Source organism: Herpailurus yagouaroundi, unplaced genomic scaffold, assembly GCF_014898765.1.
Source record: "Herpailurus yagouaroundi ecotype Mexico unplaced genomic scaffold, PumYag 213, whole genome shotgun sequence".
NCBI lineage: Eukaryota > Metazoa > Chordata > Mammalia > Carnivora > Felidae > Herpailurus > Herpailurus yagouaroundi.
Window position 1 is genome coordinate 13,411,744 of NW_024412444.1, and position 20,397 is coordinate 13,432,140.

Consider the following 20,397-nt stretch of genomic DNA (forward strand, 5'->3'; position numbering starts at 1 on the left):
CATGGACTTAGGTGAGCAGAGTACCAGGTTATGGGGCAGTAAGGACAGAATTGCCAGATTCCAGTCTGATCAACTGTTTTCTCTATGTCTCTTTACAATAATTAATATTCAGTTGTCTTCTCCATACTCCCTTTCCTCCAATAAAAGAAAACAGAGGAGATATTTTCTCAGTTTTCTGTCACTATGCTACTTTCCCCACAAACTAAGCCAAGCATCTTAGAAGGTGTCCACTTATCACCCTGTCCTAAGGGTGGACAGTCAGACAGAAGGGCTTGGAGGAAAGAGAGCTCTACATTTTGACAGATATTGTAAGTGCCTATTCCCCAGCCACCTTTGATAAAACATGTAGGGATGAGGTTGTTTGAAAAAAAATGCAGACAGGGAGAAAGAGGCAGAGAGAACTGGATTTCCTTAAAAAAAAAAAAAGTTCTTGATGATGATTGGGTAAGTCAAGATTGCTCAGAGAGGTCTGATTCCTGTCCCAAAGGCAGATCAGGTAGATACCTGAGGTTAGAGGCCATGGGAATTGGACAGTCACAGGTGGTAAGGAAAGGCAGTGAGGAAGGGTACTTGGGAGTAGGAAACACAGCACCAAGGCTGTGTTAACCAGAAGGTGGTTTTAGCCCCCAGGCTAACACGTCCACTTCAGAATCAGAGACTCTGAGCAATTGCTATCAGTTGACCTTGAGCAAAGTCTTTACCACTGTGAGTCTCAGGTTTCTTACCTAAAAGGTGGAGCTAGCAAGAACCCTTTGTTAGGTTGTTGAGAAGATTAAATGAGAGGGTGAGTGCAAAGTGTTGAGCACAGTGTAAGGTGCACGGGGCACAGTAAGTCGTCAAAAACCTGTGCTTGCATCCACTCGGCAAACGGTGTTTATTGATCACCTACTATCCGCCATCTTTATCCTAATTAGTATCCTAACGCTATGAATTTAGAGTTCCTCAGAAAGGGAAGCTGTTCCATTGTTCATAGCAAGAGGTTGTGCAGGCAGGTTGGCTGAACTTTGTTGCTTTCTGTTTAACCTTTTTCTTTTGGGGGATGCCTTCTGCCTGTTTTGGTTGGTGCAGGCTGAGCAATGATTTGAAACAACTCACTTAGAAGCCCAGTATCATACTGCCTGTTGTTTTCATTTGTGGGGAGAGAGAGGAAGAGAGACAGAGGGGGAGGGCTGGTTCTTCCATCTGAGGGTAGGGCCTGGGTCTCTGCATTCCAGGTGTGCACTGTAAGGGGTCACTCCTTACTACTTTTCTCCACGTCTCACAATTTCAACCCTAATATTTCAGCTGTAGAGCAGTCTGACCCTTACTTCACACCACATGATGTATCTATTCATCACTGGCCAACTATCTTTATCAAGATACTGTCTTTTAAACAATTTGTTGCAAAGTGGTTATTTTGGAAAGAAGTGCTTGGTAGGATCCCCTGTGCCCTTGCCCTCAATAGCTACTGCACTGACTGTCAAACCCCCTCCTGACTGGAGTCTTTCTAGACATGGAGGCACCAGGTGGCTTGGATTTAGCCCTTCCCGAGTCTGTCCTACTTCGAGGAGACCCTTCAGATTCCAGAGGAAATGCCTACAAGGCCTTACAAAGTCCAGTCATTGATTATTATCTTGACTCCTCTGGACAAGCAAGGGTAGCAGCTGCGCTGGAATACGAAGTTTTAGATCCACTCACTGCCCCCAACATCTCCTCCAAATTGCCCCAGTAGGGGAGAACGTTCTCATCTTCCACTCTCCTTGCAAATATTCTGGTGCTCTCATTAGGAGAGGGAGGCTGTTGGAAAGATGAGTGGGAGAAGAAAGTGAGAGTGTGAGACAACGGTGTCACAGGTCAGGCTGGGATTAGAGGTGGGCAGGACTTTCTTTCTCCATTTCCATCCGAATGCCAACCACGCTTGCATAGAGTGCAGTAACCTCGGCCACCCCAGTGCCTTGCACGTGGTATTCTCTGCCCGTGAAGCTCTTCTCTGGCTTCAGGCACTGTCTTCAATGTCATCTCCTCCCTCTTCAGTTGACCCATATGTTATCTCCTCAGAGAAACCTTCCCAGATCACCCCTTTCGTTTAATTCACAGCACTTATCACAGTGGATAATCACGTACACTTGTCTTCCCTGCTAATCAGTCAGTTCCAGTAGGAAAGAGGCCATTTCTGACTCTACTTCCCATTGAATCCCCAGGGGTGACATAAAAGGGCTTAGTAAACATGTCTGGAGGGAATGAATGAGTGTGTGAAGTACTGCCTCTGGATCTCTAAAGTTGACATTCACCCAGGATGGAATGGAGCTCCTCAAAAGTCTTCAGTCAGACCCACAGCCAGGCCCTCCAAGTCACATGGCTCAGGCACCTCCTGGGCCAACTAAGGATGTCTACTCTTCCAGATGGGAAGATATCTGGCCATACTGACTCCACCCAGCAGCCCAGGGCACTCCAGCCAGGGCTCAGGGAGTCTACTGATGGAGGGAGACAGAGGGGCTGGAATGGGTCCAAAGCAAAGCGTGTCTGATAAGTCTGAGGGAGTTGGACCAGGTCTTCAGTGCAGAGGAGAAGCCAGAGCATGTGAACTTAATGAGTCCCCACAGCTGTTTTTAATGGGGACCTCATCACTTGAGGGCAGTTGGGGGAGAGGGAGGGACATGGTCTCAAAGGCTTAATTAAAAGTCATGAAAGGAGAATGACACATGGAAAGAGTGTGCTGAAAGGGGGGAAGGGACTTTGGTGGGAAAGCAGGACTGGCATTTCCATGTGAAACTATGTCAACTGGTTGCCTGAAGCCAAACTTAGAGTCAAAAATGGGGAAGGGATGATAGTTTCACAGTGCAGGATGACGATATGTGAGCATCAGATCAAGTTCAGAAATGAGAGCGAACTCAATGTGTAATTTTCCAAGTATGTGGGCCTTTCCATGACATTCATAGGAGGGCTTATCCCAGTGACCGCTGAAGAAGATCATTAGCGGTGAGGAAGGCATGTGTGCTGTGCTCACTGGGCCCAGGGGAGGCTGCCAATACTCCTAGAGGGCATATGCCATTGCTGTCTGAGGTTTTAGATTCAGGGGAGCCACTAACTCTAAGGGAAGAAAAAGTCTGTTGACATTTTTGGTTTATAGCTGACCTTTATTGAGTGTTTACCATTTGCCAGGAACTGTACCATGCATTTTCCATATATTATCTCATTCATTCCTCGCCATTACCCTGTGAAGTGGATATTCCTATCCCCACAGAGAGGTTCAGAAACTTGCTCAAGGACAACAGCTCATTACTGTCAGAGCCACAATTTCAAGCCGGCTGTTCTAACTCTGCAGCCTGCTCGTTTAACCACCGTGCTATATCACCTGTGAATTCAGTCATTGAACAACAAATAGATACTAGATGTTTCTAACTCTGGTTAGTGGCACCCATTCCCACTTACTTTTATATGTGAGGATGCACAGAGGCAGTGAGGATATAGGAAAATGACTGCCTCAGGTTTTATTCATCAAATTGTTTCACTGTTCATCCATCTATCCATCCAACTACCCAGGAACCAATCAACCAATCAACTCTCCAAAACACCATCCATCCCACCAGCCAACCAACCATCCATCCAGTCACCCAACTAACCAACAAACTATCCTTAGTTCTCTTGCCATAAATTGGGATTAGTAATTGTACCTACTATATGAGTGAAGGGCTTAACACAGGGTCTCGTGGCACTGATTAATCAATATTATTATTGAGCCATGTTGTCTTGAGCTGAGTACCCCAATATGATAATAAATGTCTCAAAGGCAGAGGAGAGGTTTGAGGCTTCTTGAGTGTCTTCTGAATGGCATTCTCTAACTTATTAGAGGGCATAGATCATAAGGTGTCACAAAATGTTCTTCCCTAAAGGAAAATTATTTTCGATCTGATGGTCAAAGAAAATTGGACTTCTGCTCAAAAGCTAATTGATTGGCTTTTAGTCTTTGGATAGTGATTCATATAACAATGATCTTTGGGGACTGAGCCTTTTGTGTTTAACTTCATCCCGGCTTCCCTTTTATACTTCTCTCCTTGTTTTTGCCTACTTTTTTGAAATATATTCCTAATCTATGCTTTCTGTGTTGACATTATATTTGGTTAGGATTTGTTGAATCCCTGTGGTAACCAGAGGGAATATAAATATGATTATTTATAAGTTCCGGTTTATGTATTGACTAATGTTTTAGTTACTACCGCGAAAGAAAGGCTACCTGAGCCACCACGGAAGGCCTCTACATACCTGTTTGCTCCAAATCATGGGGCAGAGAGTGTACAGGATTAAATGCTGTGAAAACATAAGTCTGAGGGGTAGATTTATGGCAGTGGTACATTTTTTTCTCTTATTGCTCACGGGTGGGATTCAAATCCCTCTTCCCAAAAGAGCAACAGAGAGAGAGATAAAAAGAAAGGAAGGGAGGGAAGGAGGTGTGGGAGAGAACACTATGCTAGAATAAAAAATCCTGAGTTTTCAACTCCTTACATTTTCATCTCATTTGTTACATGAAATTAAGCAAGCCATTTGTCTGGTCCTCAGTTTCCCCCTCTGCCAAATGGGATGATCATTCCTACCCATTTGATTGGGTTACTACCAGGATGAGAAGAGATAACATATGGGGCAAAAGCTGTGAGACTTGTCATGTGAGCTTCAAATGGCAGCAATTTGTATTATTTCCTATAAAATGCCAAAATTCCAAAAGTGCCATCCATGGGACATTTAAGCACATTTTTCAAAGTCTTATAAACTATTTCATTAGGGGAAGAAAGAAAAAAAAGAAAGAAAAGAAAGCAAATGTGCTTGAGGTTTTGGAGCTTGGTCCAGAGCAATCTGTCAGACATGGCTCCTTTTACAGAGGCACTTCCTCTTTGAGAAGGCACCCTCTGTCACCTCCCCTTGACCAGGGCAGAAACAGGGCCAGGGGCCCTCTTACCTCGTCATCACAGCTGATGGAGCATTTGCCATCCAGAGAGGCACACTGTGCGGTGGGGGGAAAGCAAGGGGAAACGTATTGTTAATTGGACATTCCAGAATTTGCTATGGCTGCCACTTAATTATTCAAGAACAAGCTATTTCCTTGCCTTTTATGCAAAAACCAAATTTCATCCAAAGGGAATGCTCCAATGGGGCACCTGGGTGGCTCAGTCGGTTAAGCGTCCTCTTGATTTCGGCTCAGGTCATGATCTCATGGTTCGTGGGGTCAAGCCCCATGTTGGGCTCCAGGCTGAGGCTGAGATTCTCTCTCTCCCCACCCCCACTCTACCCCTCCCACATGTGCCTGCATACTCTCTCTCTCTCTCTCTCAAAAAGAAACAAACAAACAAAGGAAATGCTCCAAGATGAGTATTGTCTGCTTTCCCTAGGATCAATACCAACTCCAAATAGTCATATAAAAAACAATTTTGGGGGGAACTGACTCTTTTTCATTTTAATTTATGTTGCCTATTTTAACTTATGTTGCCATTCAATATTGATATCTTTTTAAGATCTCAAATCTTTGAGTAACAAAAAATATCACTGTGTGAGTATTTAATTTACAATTTATAAAGGCTAGTGACTCTTTAAAAACACTCCTGTCTTACTCTATACTTTCCTAAAGTGTTTATTTAAGTATTTATGTAAGAAATAATATATTACCCCAACATTTAGAATTGGGGAAAAATTGCCATTTCCACTGAATCACTACACAAATACTACTGAGATTGCTCAATACAGAGAACACAGTGCAAAGAAGGAAGCCTTCCAGATATTCCAAGGCATAGAAGCCCTCTCTGGTCAAAGAGGTCAGATGCATGCTTAGTCAGATCTAGTTATGCGAAGGCCTTCAAAACTGCAATAAGGAAATTCACAAATAGATAACCAGGCACCGCAAAGTTAGGAAAAAATCACTGTGGAAATTCATAAAAGTCACCAATAGTTACAAGAAAAACTGCTCCTTTGGAAGATCACTATCTTGATTTCACAATGAAAACACTTTGTAGGAGCAAATTGCCTTCTTTCCCAGCATGTGCTGTCTAACATGCTGACAGCCTTTTATTTTGCAGTGAAATGAAAGGTAATCTGAGCGGCCAGCAGTTCATTCTACAAACATTCATCAGAAATCTGGCACTTTAGGCTCCGGGTCCCCAAATGTGAACACCTGTATAATAACAGTGTCTCTAATGCTTCAATACGCTGATTATAACTTACCTGTCTGCTGGCAGTCCAGAACTTCCTCTGGAAAAATTCAAGTTTCATCTGAATGCCTACAGCTGGGACAAATTATAAATAAAACAAGGCATTAGAGATTCCTTCCCACAATTACTTAAGATTATCATTGAAAGTTATCTGTCACGGGGAAAAGCTGATGCAAGCATACCAGATAAGAACTTAAAAACTAAATTTACAGTGAAGCCTACAACTAAGACATTTTACCTTTCAGGTAAGGAATTCTCAAGGCTAATTATACGCACAGAGCTGTTGATGACTCTTTGGAGACACATTACCTGTGTGTTTCTAAAATTCATACACTTGTGGTCACTCCCCTCCCAAACCCAGGCTAAAAACAGGAATGAAAAAAATAAAGTCTATTTCGAAAACGATTGCTTCTTCTGGGTTCTTGTTTCAGTTATTACTGTATGAACTTGCATGTGTAAAATGTATACTATGCATGTGTTTTTGAGATACAACATTTGGAAAGCACTTGTCACGAGGCTGGTGTTTGGAAGGGAGTCACTTTGCTATGATGTGACTTAGTTAAACTGGCCCCCAGTATCCACATCTCGATGATTTTCTCTCCCCAGGAACTTTGAGGGAATTATGCAATTCTGTTTGGCCATGAAAAGCTCCCTTGGGCAACAGCGCATGCCAGTTCCAGTGAGAGAAACATACAGAGAGAGAAGTTAGGAAAGTGACTTGAAACTTTGGGAAGTAACATTTGGTGGAGCCTTCGAATCAGGACAGGAACAAGCTCACACTGTTTCTCTCCCTGAAGCCAAAATGATGTAACTCTTGAAACCATTTTGGAAAGTGCTCAAGGCAGAGCAGAAGGCTCATCAGATGGTAAGAAGATGTTAGAGGAGTTTGGAAAGAAAGAATGCGATTCTGTGCTGGAAACACTGGATTCCACGCGGGACGCCATTGGTCCCAGTGCAACTCTGCAAACTTCAGTCTTTTGCACACCAACTTCCCCATTTTTGCCACATCTGCACACCACCAGTATTGTTATTTATCTTTCCACACGTTTTCTTTTACTTAAATACCTAAAGTAACTTCAACCTAAATAACAGTACCCATCAAAGGAAAGACATGGTTGGGGTGTGGGGGAAGTTCACTCAATACTCTTAAGATCCCACATGCCACCATGTTTAATCCCCCAGTTAGGTAATCGTTGCCATACTAACTTCAGGAACCTGAAGATTTATGAAAGTCTTGGCCTGTTACTCTTATAACCGTCAAGTGCATTCCTACTTATTAGAAAAATTGTTGAAGCAAGCCTGAGAGTCAAGGTTGACTGAGGTATGCACATTTGGAGGGACTCATCTTCTACCTTTGGACTTAGAAACTCAGCCTCTAGGATAAGGCTAGAGTGAACATGGCCGCAAAACGCAGAATGGGAAGTCTCTGGAATGCACCATCTCAGCACTCTGGATTCACGTGGCTTTGCTCAAAGCATTCCCCACCTTCTGGACCATAAGCTCTCAAAGGACAGGTACCTGATCTTGCTCCCCACTGGATCCCTGCCCCCCAGCAAGGTGCTGAGCATGTAGATGACCCATCGGTAAATGCTTGCCTTTTAAAAAACCTTTCAGGTGACATTACAGTCAGTAGTTATTGAGAAAAAAGAGTAATATCAATATGAATTATAATCACATCCAAATAGAGGCTTTGCGGTGGTAGTCCTCCACACGTTAGAACCCGGGGAACTTTTTTAGAAAGGACTGATCCCTGGGGTGCCTTCTCCCTCCACACCTAGACCATTTAAACTAGATTTCCTCGGAGTGGTGTCTAGGCATGGGTAGCTGAATGAAGATTTTTTTCGTTTAAAGTTTATTTATTTATTTTAAAAGAGAGAGAGAGAGAGCATGAGCAAGGGGAGGGATGGAGAGAGAGACTGGAGAGAGAGAGAATCCCAAGCACGCTCTGCAATGGCAGCATAGAGCCAGACGTGGAGGTCAGTCTCATGAACTGTGAGATCATGACCCGAGCCACAATCAAGAGTTGGATGCTTACCTGACTGAGCCACCCAGGTGCCCTAGCATAACTGAAGAACAGCCTCTAGTGATTCTAATGTGCAGCCAGGGTTGAGCACGGCCGCTCCATAGGCCTTAGTAAACTGGCTGTGGGGGACCTGCCACCACGTGGACCGCTTTGTCAGACTGCAACACAAGCTGCTCTTCCTGGCCCTGGAGACTATTTCAGAGAACACCTCAAGGAATGTGATTTTGGAGGCTGGAGGCTGTGTGCTGCTATTTCCAATAAATCTGACCTTCCCAAATGTCTGACAGGCCGTATCCTAGTTGGGGAGGGGCCAACCGAGGGCACTGCAGAGCAGGCTGGGCTTTGCTCAGATCCAGAGCAGGCAGAGGTGAGGGCCTGCCCTTAAGAAGCGGCTTGGAGGAGTTTCTCTGGTTCTACCAACGACAGGGAGGGTGTGGGCAGCAGAGAGCTGACTTCAGGACAGAGGGCCTCACGTTGCGACACCCACTCACTGGTGTCTAGGAGGAGAGTGGAGGTGAGTTTCTCTCTCATCTTCCATGTGCTTCTCTGTGCGGCTTCTCCTTGGCATTGGTCCCCAGCCAGCTCTTCCCAGGCTGGCAGTCAGTAATTCTAAGGCCACTTGTGAAGACCATGGCCAACAACCATGGCAGGCTTCTAGATGCTAAAGGATAAAGCACAGGGCTTCCTGAAAGCGTCACCCCACAGTGGCCTTTCCATGGCGTTTCTTGTTCCAGTAGCCCAGAGTTGCCCCTGGCCCACCCATCCTCACCTGGGTTCCCCATCAGCAGCCCATGCCCTTTCTGAGAACCCCTTCTATCCTTTGATGGACGCCCCCCCCCCCCCAATTTTCACCTCCCTAACGAAGCTTGCTATTCCCTCCTGGGTGTTTATCCATCTCACATTCCTGAAGCCTGCTATCATCTGCCCCTTTCAGCCTGCACCCCAGTTCCTCAGAGTGCTTTAATCTTTCCTCCTGAGTCAGCCCCTCCATCCCATTAATCATGTGGGCTGCTTCTCTCTGATCCCCCTCCAGCATGCTGTGTCCCTTCCCTGCTCCCGATGCCCTAAACTAGACACCGCTTTCCTTGTTCCTCATTCCTCGCACCCCCATGTGGGCCGTGAGGTCGATGCCACGGGGCTGTCTGAAGTCCTGACTACCACATCTGCTTGGTTTTGCCCTGGCTGTGTTTTTGCTGGCTGACCCCCCCCCCCTGCCCCTGTCAGCAACTCTGGCCCCTGGCTCCCGGTAGCACATCTGGTTTCATAGCATTTTCGCCTACAAGCTAACATACTTCTCCGTGATTAAGAGAATCACAAGCTCATTGGCAAGTCAACTCCATGACCATTTGTTCGGTGGCCTTCCCTATGCTGAGCTCTCAGTTGGGTGCTAAGGGGAAGGAGAACACATAATCCCATGGTGTCTAGCTGTGGTGTAGCCACATGGTAAAGGCAACGTCAGAGACTTCACACAGGGCTGAAGAGCACAATAGATGGAGCGGGTTTGGCCTGGGAGAGCTGGCAGGAGCTTTGTGCAAGGTTACACCTGGAGACCTGACTGGCAGGAAAAGTAAGAGCAGAGGCAAGATGGTAGTCCAAGCACAGAAACAGCACAGATGAAAGGATGCAGCCTTTTAAAAGACCACAGTCTCTTCTGAGGCTGAAGGAATGGGAGTGGGGGACATGCTTGTGCAGGTTGAGGTCAAACAGCTGAAGGTCTTGAATGTTGGGCCCACGCATCTAAAGAGTCTCCTGTAGGCCTTGGGCCAGATCCAGCCTCTTTTTATAAATAAAGTTTTATTGGAACACAGCCACACGCATCTGTTTCCACACTGTCTATGGTGTGACGGCAGTGCTGAGTCATTGCAACAGAGACTGAATGGCCCACAAAGCCTAAGATTCACGTTATTTGGCCCTCCACAGAAAAAGTTTGTTGACACTTGCTATGGGGTCTGAGGAGCCATTTAAGATTAAGCAGAGATATGGCAGGACCACAGATCGATATTTTAGAAAGTCCATGATGGAGGCCTTGAAGAGGAAGTACTAGGGAAATGGTCCAGACAGTGGGAGACGACAACAAGAGGTGTTAGGCACCTCCAGCCACTTGGTACATTTGGCTAATGATCTCTTAAGCATGAAGATGATTTAAAGCGGAGAGAAAAAACACACACCAAAAACACCCACAAGAAAAACAAAAAACCTAATACCACCCCTCACCAACGGCCACTTCCCCGCCAAACAGACAAAAATGCTTAAGGAGCATCCTCTACCCGACTCTATTCAAGAAAACAAATAGGAGCTTCCACAAACAGAAATTTAGATTCCTTTCACTATTTTCCTTTATCTTTGTTTCACATGGGTTTTTTTTTTTTCAACTCTTATCAGAAGAAAATCCTTATTACTTCAGCATGTCCCACTCTCTTCCCCCACCCCCCACGTATCCCAAATGGAACCCAAGATATTTGTCATGCCTGTCTATTTTGCTCTTTCAACAACATTTTAAGCCATAACAGTATACTCTGATTCAAGTCAATCTTGCTAATTTAATAAGGAAAACAAGGACAGAAAATGCTTTAGTGAAACCCAAGTCCCAAAGAGAATGCAGAAAATAAAAACACCATTCCTGGGGTTTGAAATTTTTTAGACAGTCCAGAAAATCATCAACATATTTCTCCTGGAGCTCATGGGTTCTCCTCACTTCCATTTGAGTACAAAAGCTCCCAGACCCCCTGTCAGGGGCTTTCACCATGACCATAGAACAAGAGCCCCTTTTTCCATGACAGCATCGGGTGGTACCTTCCTCACCTTCAGGAGTGGAATAGACCCAGAAAAAGGTATCCTTTGGGGCCCTTCCCAATGTGCCAATATTGTGTGTGCCTCTAGGACAGTGACGCCCAGATACTGGTAAGGTCTTTGGAAATCAGCAAAACAACAAAACCATTTTTGCGAGAACTGCCATCCCAAAGAGCCCCAGGCCCTTTCACAGGAGATAATTCAGGCATCTGGAGTACTGACATCACTTTTGGTTTGAATTACTCAGGTGACTTTTCCTGTAACTCTCCTCAGTACTCCAGGAGGGCCTCGGTACAGATTTTCATCCCAGCAATGCAGACCACATACCTTCAGTGAAGTATCTTCCAGGCTTCCTCCTTCCTCAACTTTGTAACTTCCTTACTACCTACTTCCTCCTCCTTCTCCTCCTCATATTTATCAGAAACCCAGTATGTGCGAGGGGGTGGGTGTACTGATAAGAAGACAAAACAGCCAGGGATGGGGACCTGGAGAGGGCAGTCAAATCACTGAAAAGAGGATGGCACTTCAGGATTCCCAAGTGGATATAGATGAGCACAGAGCATCATCCATGCACCTAAACACGTAGCCATTTCACGTGGGGATGTCAGTGACTAGTGTGCTTGAATCAGGACAGACACCTCAAATGCTCCAGCTCTGTGCTGTCCAGATTGGTCGCTACCAGCTACATGTGGCTATTTTAATTAAAATAGAATAAAATTAAGAATTTACTTCCAGAGTTGTGCTAGTCACATTTTCAGTGCTCAATAGCCACATGGGGCTAGTGCTCCCGTAGTGGATCATGTGGCTTGACAACATTTCCATCATCACAGAGAGTTCTATTGGACAGTGATCACTGATAGCAGGAGCATCAGAGAGGAACTGGGTATTAGCACTCTTTAAGGATCAACGGTAAAGTTCTCCACAGAGCTGTCCACGCTACCCACTCCCTGGAGGTGCAAGAAACGAGGATGACTTAGGTATGGAGGATTTAGATCATTTAGAACCGCCAGTGTGAGAAGACCTGGATTTACAAGGGGAAGTTGGTAATTAGTTTGAGAGAAACCCAAAGAAATCAATGCAATATGCTCAATGTGGCTACCACCCCCAAGATTTATTTATTTTGCTTTATAAAATTTGAGAATACAAATTACATTTCCAGTGCTATTATATTCAAATGCATTCAAGATGAAATCATGCATGCATCTCATATCAGGTTAATAGACATGCATTCAAGTGTAATCCGAGACCCGCCAAAGAACAATGTTACATGTAAAATTAGAAATAAAATAACTTTTTCATATTGTATTCATTTAGAAATAATTTTCTGTGGGCTTGGCCTCAACTTGCAACATACCCCTAGGAGCACAAATCCGGTTTGTAAAATAGTGCTCACCATGCCTGGCACGCAAGATCACACAGACACCCCTACTTCCATTTGCCCACTCTCCCAGCCATACCGTATATTCAGATACACATTGAGAGCTCATCCAGGAGACAGAAGAACAATCCAGCCGCCAGCAACCAATTATAACCAGGAAAAGTTTTACTGAAAGAACTGGATGTGAACCCTGTTTCTAAGACTGCTGTGTGCAAAGGATGTATTACTTCACCTCTCTGTCCCTGAGAAGACAGTCATACCAGCTTTAGCTTCTGCACAGAACTTTTGCGGGATGGGGGTAAATGGTACAAAATAAAATGGTGTGTATTCGAACACTCTAAAGGCTTGATAGTGCTGTCAGCATTCCTGCTATGATTTGTTCCCAGAGTTTTTACCCGTTATTCTTATATTTCACCACTACATACAACTTTTTGTGCCAATATATTGAGACTGAACAAAAAAAAAATCCACCCAGGATAAATCCATCCTGTTCACTGCTAGAAATGTCTATGAGCAAGCTTTTAGAGTGGATTCCCACCCCCCCCGGCCCCCAATATTAAGGAAAGCTGTGCTCTATCGTTCAAGCCCTTCACGCACCCCTTCTGGAACTGTGACCACTTATGCACACTCAGGACAAGGCTAGACAGGTCTGCATATAGAATCCAAGAAGTTTATTGTCCCCAGTCTGGCAGCTTCATGTGTTCATCCAACAGGGTACCTAACAAAGCTTCTCAACCGAGTGGTCACTGATGGCAGCATATGACAACTATTTCATCCCAGTGCTCAGGCAGAGAAAGGTTCCAGAGTGACCCTGAGTTAGTGTGGCCCATAAAGAGAAGTCTTTTGTAATAGATCCAATCCATTGATAGGGATATGTAGACAACTGCATCTTTATCAGAGAAAATTGAAACTATAATAAGTTAATAAATAAAATATCTGCTAAGAATACCCCATGTATTTCATTACTTAAGAGTGGGACTTTTATTTTGCTTTTTAAAAAAATTAAAGTTTTTTTAATGTTTATTTGTTTTTGAAGGGGAGAGAGAGAGAGAGACAGAGAGTGAGTGGGGGAGGGGCAAAGAGAGAGAGAGAGAGAGAGAGAGAGAGAGAGGGAGACACAGAATCCAGAATGGGCTCCAGGCTCTGAGCTGTCAGCACAGAGCCCAATGTGGGGCTTGAACCCGTGAACTGTGAGATCATGACCTGAGCTGAAGTCAGACGCTTAACGGAGTGAGCCACCTAGGTGCTCCTAAATTTGTTTTTAAATGTTTATTTTTGAGACAGAGAGAGCACGAGCAGGGGAGAGGCAGAGAGAGAGAGAGGAAGAGAGAATATGAAGCAGGTTCTGCACTGTCAGCACAAAGTCTGACACGGGGCTCGAACCCACAAACTGTGAGATCATGACCTGAGTGGAAAAGACACTCAACCGACCGAGCCACCCAGGCGCCCTGAGTGGGACAAGTTTTCTCAAAACCTACATTCTACAAATAAATGCTGGCCATACGTTTGTTATCTCTTCCAGAAAATGAGCTCCTGCTGGTTACACTTCTCAAGCAAGGTAGTGGCTATTTGTACTCAGCTGGCTTAATATCGCCCATCCTGTCCTCAACCCCCTTTGACAGAGCCCCTGATTTTTCGTTCCTTTGTGTACAATGGCAGTGATTGCTAGCGGTGACAGTAACAAGGGCTGGCACATTTGGATTCCAACTTGCCTTAATTAACGGTCAACTGTAATAGCTGTTAGCCAGGCCACATTTGTTTAAATGTTTTCTTCTGTTTATTTTCAACATAGCTAATTGCAAGCCGAACTAACAAATGAATCTGCATGTCACTTTTGGGGGAATATTTCACGATCAACGGGGGGTTTGGAATAAGGCCACCGTTCTGGGGTGTTGAGGAAAAGAATTCTAACCTTCCTTACATCAAATACAAGCCCATTCCAGAGGTCTGCTAATGTCCAGGATAAATGACTTACCACATGAATAACAATTTAGAGCCGTAATGTGAATTATGACATAACTCATCTGTTAAATATTTCATGTGAAGATTTTAATGAATTGCATGATGGAATGTTGGACAAAAAAGACAACTGAAATCCTGGGACTAATTTGGGTGAAACTGAGAACAGAGTATCCTCACCATGAGGGGGAAGGAAAGGCAGCTGTTTTCATGTCCCCCTGGGTGTCAGACAGCCAAGTCCAAAGCCTTTCTTAAAAGATTATAGGGGAGAGAGAGCAATCAGCAACAACCGTTTGAAAAATATTTAGATCAAAGCAATATTTGTTTATTATAATCTTGGTAAAGCCTGAACATTAATCTCCAAGGTATGGTATTATTTCAGAAATTGGGGGGGGGGAACAACATCCTCAGAGCAGTAGACACACCTCATATTTTAGCCTATGCCAACTGAAGAAATACAATGATAAAAGGGGAGGAGGTGTTTTAAATACATCCCCAAACCGAGTACATATTTCACTTCTGAAGTGTTCTGTGTGGTACATTGCAGGAGGGGGGAGGGGTAGACTGTCTTGTACATGCTTTTAAGTAACAAAGAGCCCCATGATGTACGCCTGTGGTAAGAGAGAGGGAGTGGAAACAAGATTCATTATCACTCGATTGACAACGTGATAGCAAAAGATTTTCTTTGAAGACTCATAGCTGTGGAAGCCTCTTTTAATCTGGAACCATCCCCACCCTGTCTGTGACTGGCTTCTGGGAATGTGTGTAGGAAGGCCTCATCAGTTGCCTGCACATTTCTTTGGTAATCGCTTTGTTTTCGTCCTGCCGAAGCTTCTCGGGAGCAGTCACCTCAGGGAAAGTGTAATAAGTGACAATTATGAATGTTTCCTCCATTTTGATTCTAATTGCTTGACAGAATCAACGCTGAAAAGAATTAGCGGGGCCGTGGGATGGAATCATAACTTCCTTTCCACTCCTGAGGTAATCTGGAAGCATTTTTCCAGACTCCATCTGAAGAAACCTATATTCCCTCAGCTTTCTGAGGCCACGGGAGTTGGCATTGACTATTTTTTGTCACATTGTTTTATGCTCACAAAACTCTTCAAATAATATTATTTCAATAAAGTTTTGGAGCCAATACATTTCTAGAGTCAATTCCCATCTTTTCAGCCTTTCAGAATAAAACATTTAAGCCTCAGGCTTCATTGTATTTTAATCAGGTTACACAAATCAATGTCCATTAAGAAAATTATAAGCTTCTAAATTATAGCTCCCCAGTTAATAATTTCTTATTAGGTCACCACCTAATAACAGTTACCAAAGAGATTATAACAAAATCAAGGGTCAGATTTCCAAACATTTCAAAACCCATAATAGAATGGTCACATTTATTTGCCAAACACCTCTGAGTTGGATGTTTGTGACTGTATTTAATGCAAAGCAGTGCTAAAATATCCACGTGGGTGGCTCACAGGGCTGGAGGGACACATCCAGCTCCTCTGAGCCTTCGGCTCATGTTCCAGGGCACAGGGAAGGAAGGGGACTTGGGTAAGCACACCCAGCTCATTTGAGCGAGCCTGAGTCCATCCCAGAGCTCCCCACCTCAGATCTTTCCAGGACTGGGTGGGAAGGGCGGTGAAAGAGAAACAGCCCTGTGCTGGTATGAAGGGAGCAGCTCAGCTCAGCTGACGCCTTGTGGGAATATAGTCTGGATGCTATAGGCTATTCTGATGCTGAAGGAGAAGCTGAAAATCTAGATTTCATACGCAGACAATTCACTGAAAAATTCACAACAGTCTCTCATAGGGTCGCCAGATAAAATACTTCTGATTTGCGACATCTGGCAACCCTACACTGAGGGTCACGCGGCGCATCCCAGGCAAAGACCTGGGGTGACCTCTGTTGCAGGCTGAGCCCTGAGAGCACTGAGGTACTTGTGTCCTGCAGCAAAACATCAGGTCTGGGAACCAAGGCCGCCTCCATCAACATGACTTTCGTGACTTTGCTCTTTGTTCCAAAAAATTCTTGCCCAGAAATGTAAGGCCGTAAACAAGTAAAAAATACCTCATGATTTGCTTGAGAAACTTCCCCCAAAGCAATTTATCTGAGCAACAGACCGCTCCTGACCATAGGGAAAGTGCTCATTTATCAAACCAAGACTTGAGAAGTCCACCATCCTTAAAGCAGCCCAATCCCAATCCGATCCCACACTGAGAGACCCGCCAGACCCCAGAACCCTAGAAATACCTTTTGACCTTCCCTTATGGGGGCATATTAAGACCCTGGCAGGGTGGTGTTCTCCTTCACTGCAGGAGGGAACAGCACTGACTTTTCTTGGTCTACAGGATATTCCAGTGGTTTTTTTTTTTTTTTTTGTCTACACAGGCAAACCTGCTTTATTTTTCTTCAAAGGATTTATCAATTCTTGGCAGTAAGTTATATTATGTGCTATTTATTGTGTTTCGTTCCTACCTGATGAGGGGTAAGCCCCTTGAGGGCAGAGGATGTTTATACCTGTATTCCCTGTATCTAGGAAATGTGCCCAGCCCAGGCAGGCCTTGTGAATATGCATCAGTGAATGATTGGACAGTTGGATGCAGTGCTGATGGTGACGTCAGCTACTCTCAGACAGTTTACTCTCTCAGGAGACCCACCTTTGCTATTCAGGTGGTTTGCACAGTGTCCTGAGGGAAACAGAGAGACACGGAAAGGTTCTCAGCAAGGGACAGGTGTGAGATGTGAACAGATCTTGCAAATGCCGGCAGGTGAAGGTGGGGACCGCCTGGTTTCTGTGAGGAGGTGAGGGATGATGGACTTTCGTGGAGCCAGGGGCACCGGAGATGGGACAGAGAGGTTTGGTCTTGTTGCTGGCTGCTCCTGACCCAGGGAAGTCTAGAACCCGAGTTTTGCCATCGGCACGTCAATCTCATCTACATCTTGCCAGATACCCTCAACCTGAAGGCTCTGTCATTTTACCTTAGTAAGTGTCAGCATGTTGTGATTTTGCTTGCATGTGAATTATTTCATGAAACATGTTCCCCTGCTCACCAGACATGTCTTGGAATTACACACAGTATATTCCGTGATGGAAATTAGTTTATAAATCGAATCATAGGAATATTATCACATAATAACCGTAGGGGCACCTGGATGGCTCAGTGGGTTAAGTGTCCCACTCACTCCCGATTTCAGCTCAGGTCATGATCTTATAGGTCATGAGTTCGAACCCTGCGTCGGGCTCTGCACTGATAGTGCGGAGCCTGTTTGGGATTCTTTCTCTCTCCCTCCACCTCCCTGCCCTTCCCCTGTTCATGCTCTCTCTTTCTAAGTAAATAAATAAACTTTAAAAAAATAATACCAGTAACTGAAGCTTTAGATACTGCACAGCCAATCCTCACGGCACTGTACAAGGTGAACAGTACTCCCAGCCACACTTTACATGTAAGAAGACCGAGAATCAGAGAGGTAAGTTACAGGCCTAAGCATCCCTGTCAGGAAGTGATCGTCAACTTTGTTTTCGCCTCACGGAGCAAAGCCAAAGAGGTTTCCACAACTGTGAGTTCTAGCACCTTGTCTCTGTGTGTTTTTGTGGGTGTTTGTTTATTTGTTTTTCAGACAAAATGCAGACTGGAGGTTTCAAGAGAAGTCACCCATCATTCTCTGTTTAAACAATCCGGAATATTTGCACAATTATCAGAATGTTCACATTGCTTCTGTCTTTTCCAGATATTGATGACCGATTTGTTTAGGTGATTGGCCCATTACCTTAAAAGCCTCTGAGAACACACTGCCTTCTCTGCAGGTACAGTTAGGGGAAGTATTCAGTAAAGAGGCAGGACCCAAGGATGAGTAGAAATTTATGAGGACCCAGGGACCGGGTGAAGAGGGAGTGTGGAGGGAGCATTTTGGACCACCTGCAAAATCCCAGCTGGGGATGAGTTTATGGCATCCGAGAGCTGCAAGAGACCATCTGCAAGGCCAATGCAGGTGAAGAAGCTGGACGCCCCTGGTCTTTCTAACAGGGGCAATGACCAGGACTCGATGATGTTCAAACAAAACCTGGTAATTATCCTGGGGATATCTCATCATAAGCAGACTCGCACACTTCATGACGCCCTCAGAGTTGTGCATCAACAAGACCATCATTCTCCATCTGTACCCAGTGTCTCCAGTTCATCTGACATAAAAAGGACAATAATGGAAACAGTCAAAGGAAAACCATGTACTTATTGAGTGCGCTCCTGCAGCAAGGCAGCCTGGGAAACAAGGCCAGCATGCCACTGGGCCTCCTTCCCTCCAGCCATCTAGGTACCAATTCCAAAGTCAAACACCTGGGTAGCAGATGTGTCTGGCTGTATCAGACCTGGCCCAAGGCAGATATGCTTCCAGAACAGCTGTACACAAGGTGATTATGAGCAGGGAGGGAGAAGAGAACGAGAAGGCAGACGGCATTCTGGAGTAATGAAGCACTATTTTTCTTCAACCACTTGGAATCTCAGGATCTTAGAATATTTGGAAATCAGCCTCGGAGTGAAGGATACCAGTTTTGTACTGTAAGTTAATCAGGTGGATGTTGAGGATGGAAAGGCCATCTTCTGTCATAAAGTGATTGCTCCCAAACACGTGGCTGGCTACACCTGAGTCTCTCATCTGGGTTCCTGGACAGGTTTTCAGAATAGGGTGCACAGGTCAGATCCCTGTACGCGTCAAAGGGGGGCTGTAGGGAGTGGGGGTGGGGGGCAGGCACCTCCTTTTCTGCTTTGGTAGAAAAATGCAAATCCTTCTCAGCAAGACCCACACCCCAGAGCCCTCTCTGTAGAGCCCTCTGTGTAGACGGGGGTCTCGGTGGTGAGCCGGATCCCTCGACACAGACCTTATCCTTTCCACGAAGGTTCCATGGTGCCTGCTACGCTTTTAGTAAAAACTGAGTGAATGAATAAATGAATGAATGAACAAGCAAATGCACTGTGTTCCGGGCACTAGGCAGTTAATCATTTGCCTTTCATGCTTTCTTTGAGGGATAACAGTTTGAAACACAGTTGTTACCAACATTCTTCCCAGTTTCCTGGCACCCCCTGGCTCTTCTCATTCCCTCAGCTAAAGCATTCCATGCTTAGGGCCTCAGGGAAGGGAGGGCACAGAGAAACTCAGAGAACAAAGGAGTAAATTCTGGATTTTGAGTCTCAAAAATGGAGGCCTCGGGGAATCTCAGGGTGGGAGGGGTGGCTTGGGAATTGCCTGGGCTGGTGCCTCTCCCTTCCACCCTGCCTCCAGCCCCCCAAACAGACCTCTCAGGAAAGATGACCTGACCAGAAAAGGGAAGAGAATCCAAGGTGCCCGCGGCCTGAAGGAAAGACTCACGCTATGATGTCCCGCAGGTGTCTGCCTTCCCCTCCTCCACCCTAGTTCTGAAGCCAAGGGGATTCCTGGAGCACAGACAAGTACTCCCCAGCACACACTCCTCTCTCGAGGAGGCCTGGGAAGAGGCAGGACACTGGAGCTTGGCCTCTTGTAGCCTTGCTGCTGCTGGGAATGGGAGGGCCTCACGGAGGCCACAGACGGCCAAGCCCAAGGCTCCCCACAGGGCCCAGGGAGCTGCCTGACTCCGGGATGACCCTCGCGTGGAATGAGGCGGCCGCCGTGGCACTGACCTGTGCACAGGCCGACGACAGAGGACCAGAATGAAATGGCCGCGTGATTCATGATTAAGCCTCCCCCAGCCTTCAATCTCAGATGAGCCCTGGGGGAAAGTGGAGAGAGAAGCTGGAGCCACTGGAATCTCTCCCATGAGGGTAATTGAGGCTTCTGTCCAGATAAAGCTGCACTGATGGCTCACCTGAAATACACGGGCTAGAATTCACAGTCCTTTCTTGTTCATGACTCAAAAGCACAAGCAATGTAACAAAAGCTGGGGACCTCAGAAAGCGGGGACCTCAGGAGTGCGATCTGATGCAGGTCTGAGGCCTCTCCCCATACCTGCTCAGGGCTGGGCTCCGTGCCCCCTCTCACAGGGCCCCTCACCTGTAATGGTGGCCTGGGCAGGTGTGCGAGCCACCCCGAACTTCCCAGCCGCT

The 20,397-nt window shown here is 45.6% G+C and overlaps 1 protein-coding gene across 1 annotated transcript in view; it reads right to left on the minus strand.

Annotated features, from left to right (window-relative positions):
• Positions 1-20,397, minus strand: part of CACNA2D3 (calcium voltage-gated channel auxiliary subunit alpha2delta 3) — an 864,056-nt gene that overhangs the window by 84,015 nt on the left and 759,644 nt on the right. Inside the window, exons 29-30 of the mRNA XM_040454466.1 lie at positions 6,187-6,248; positions 4,931-4,975 (exon numbers count right to left, since the gene is read on the minus strand). Of these exons, the coding sequence (XP_040310400.1) occupies positions 4,931-4,975; positions 6,187-6,248 (107 nt within the window). The remainder of the gene's footprint in view (positions 1-4,930; positions 4,976-6,186; positions 6,249-20,397) is intronic.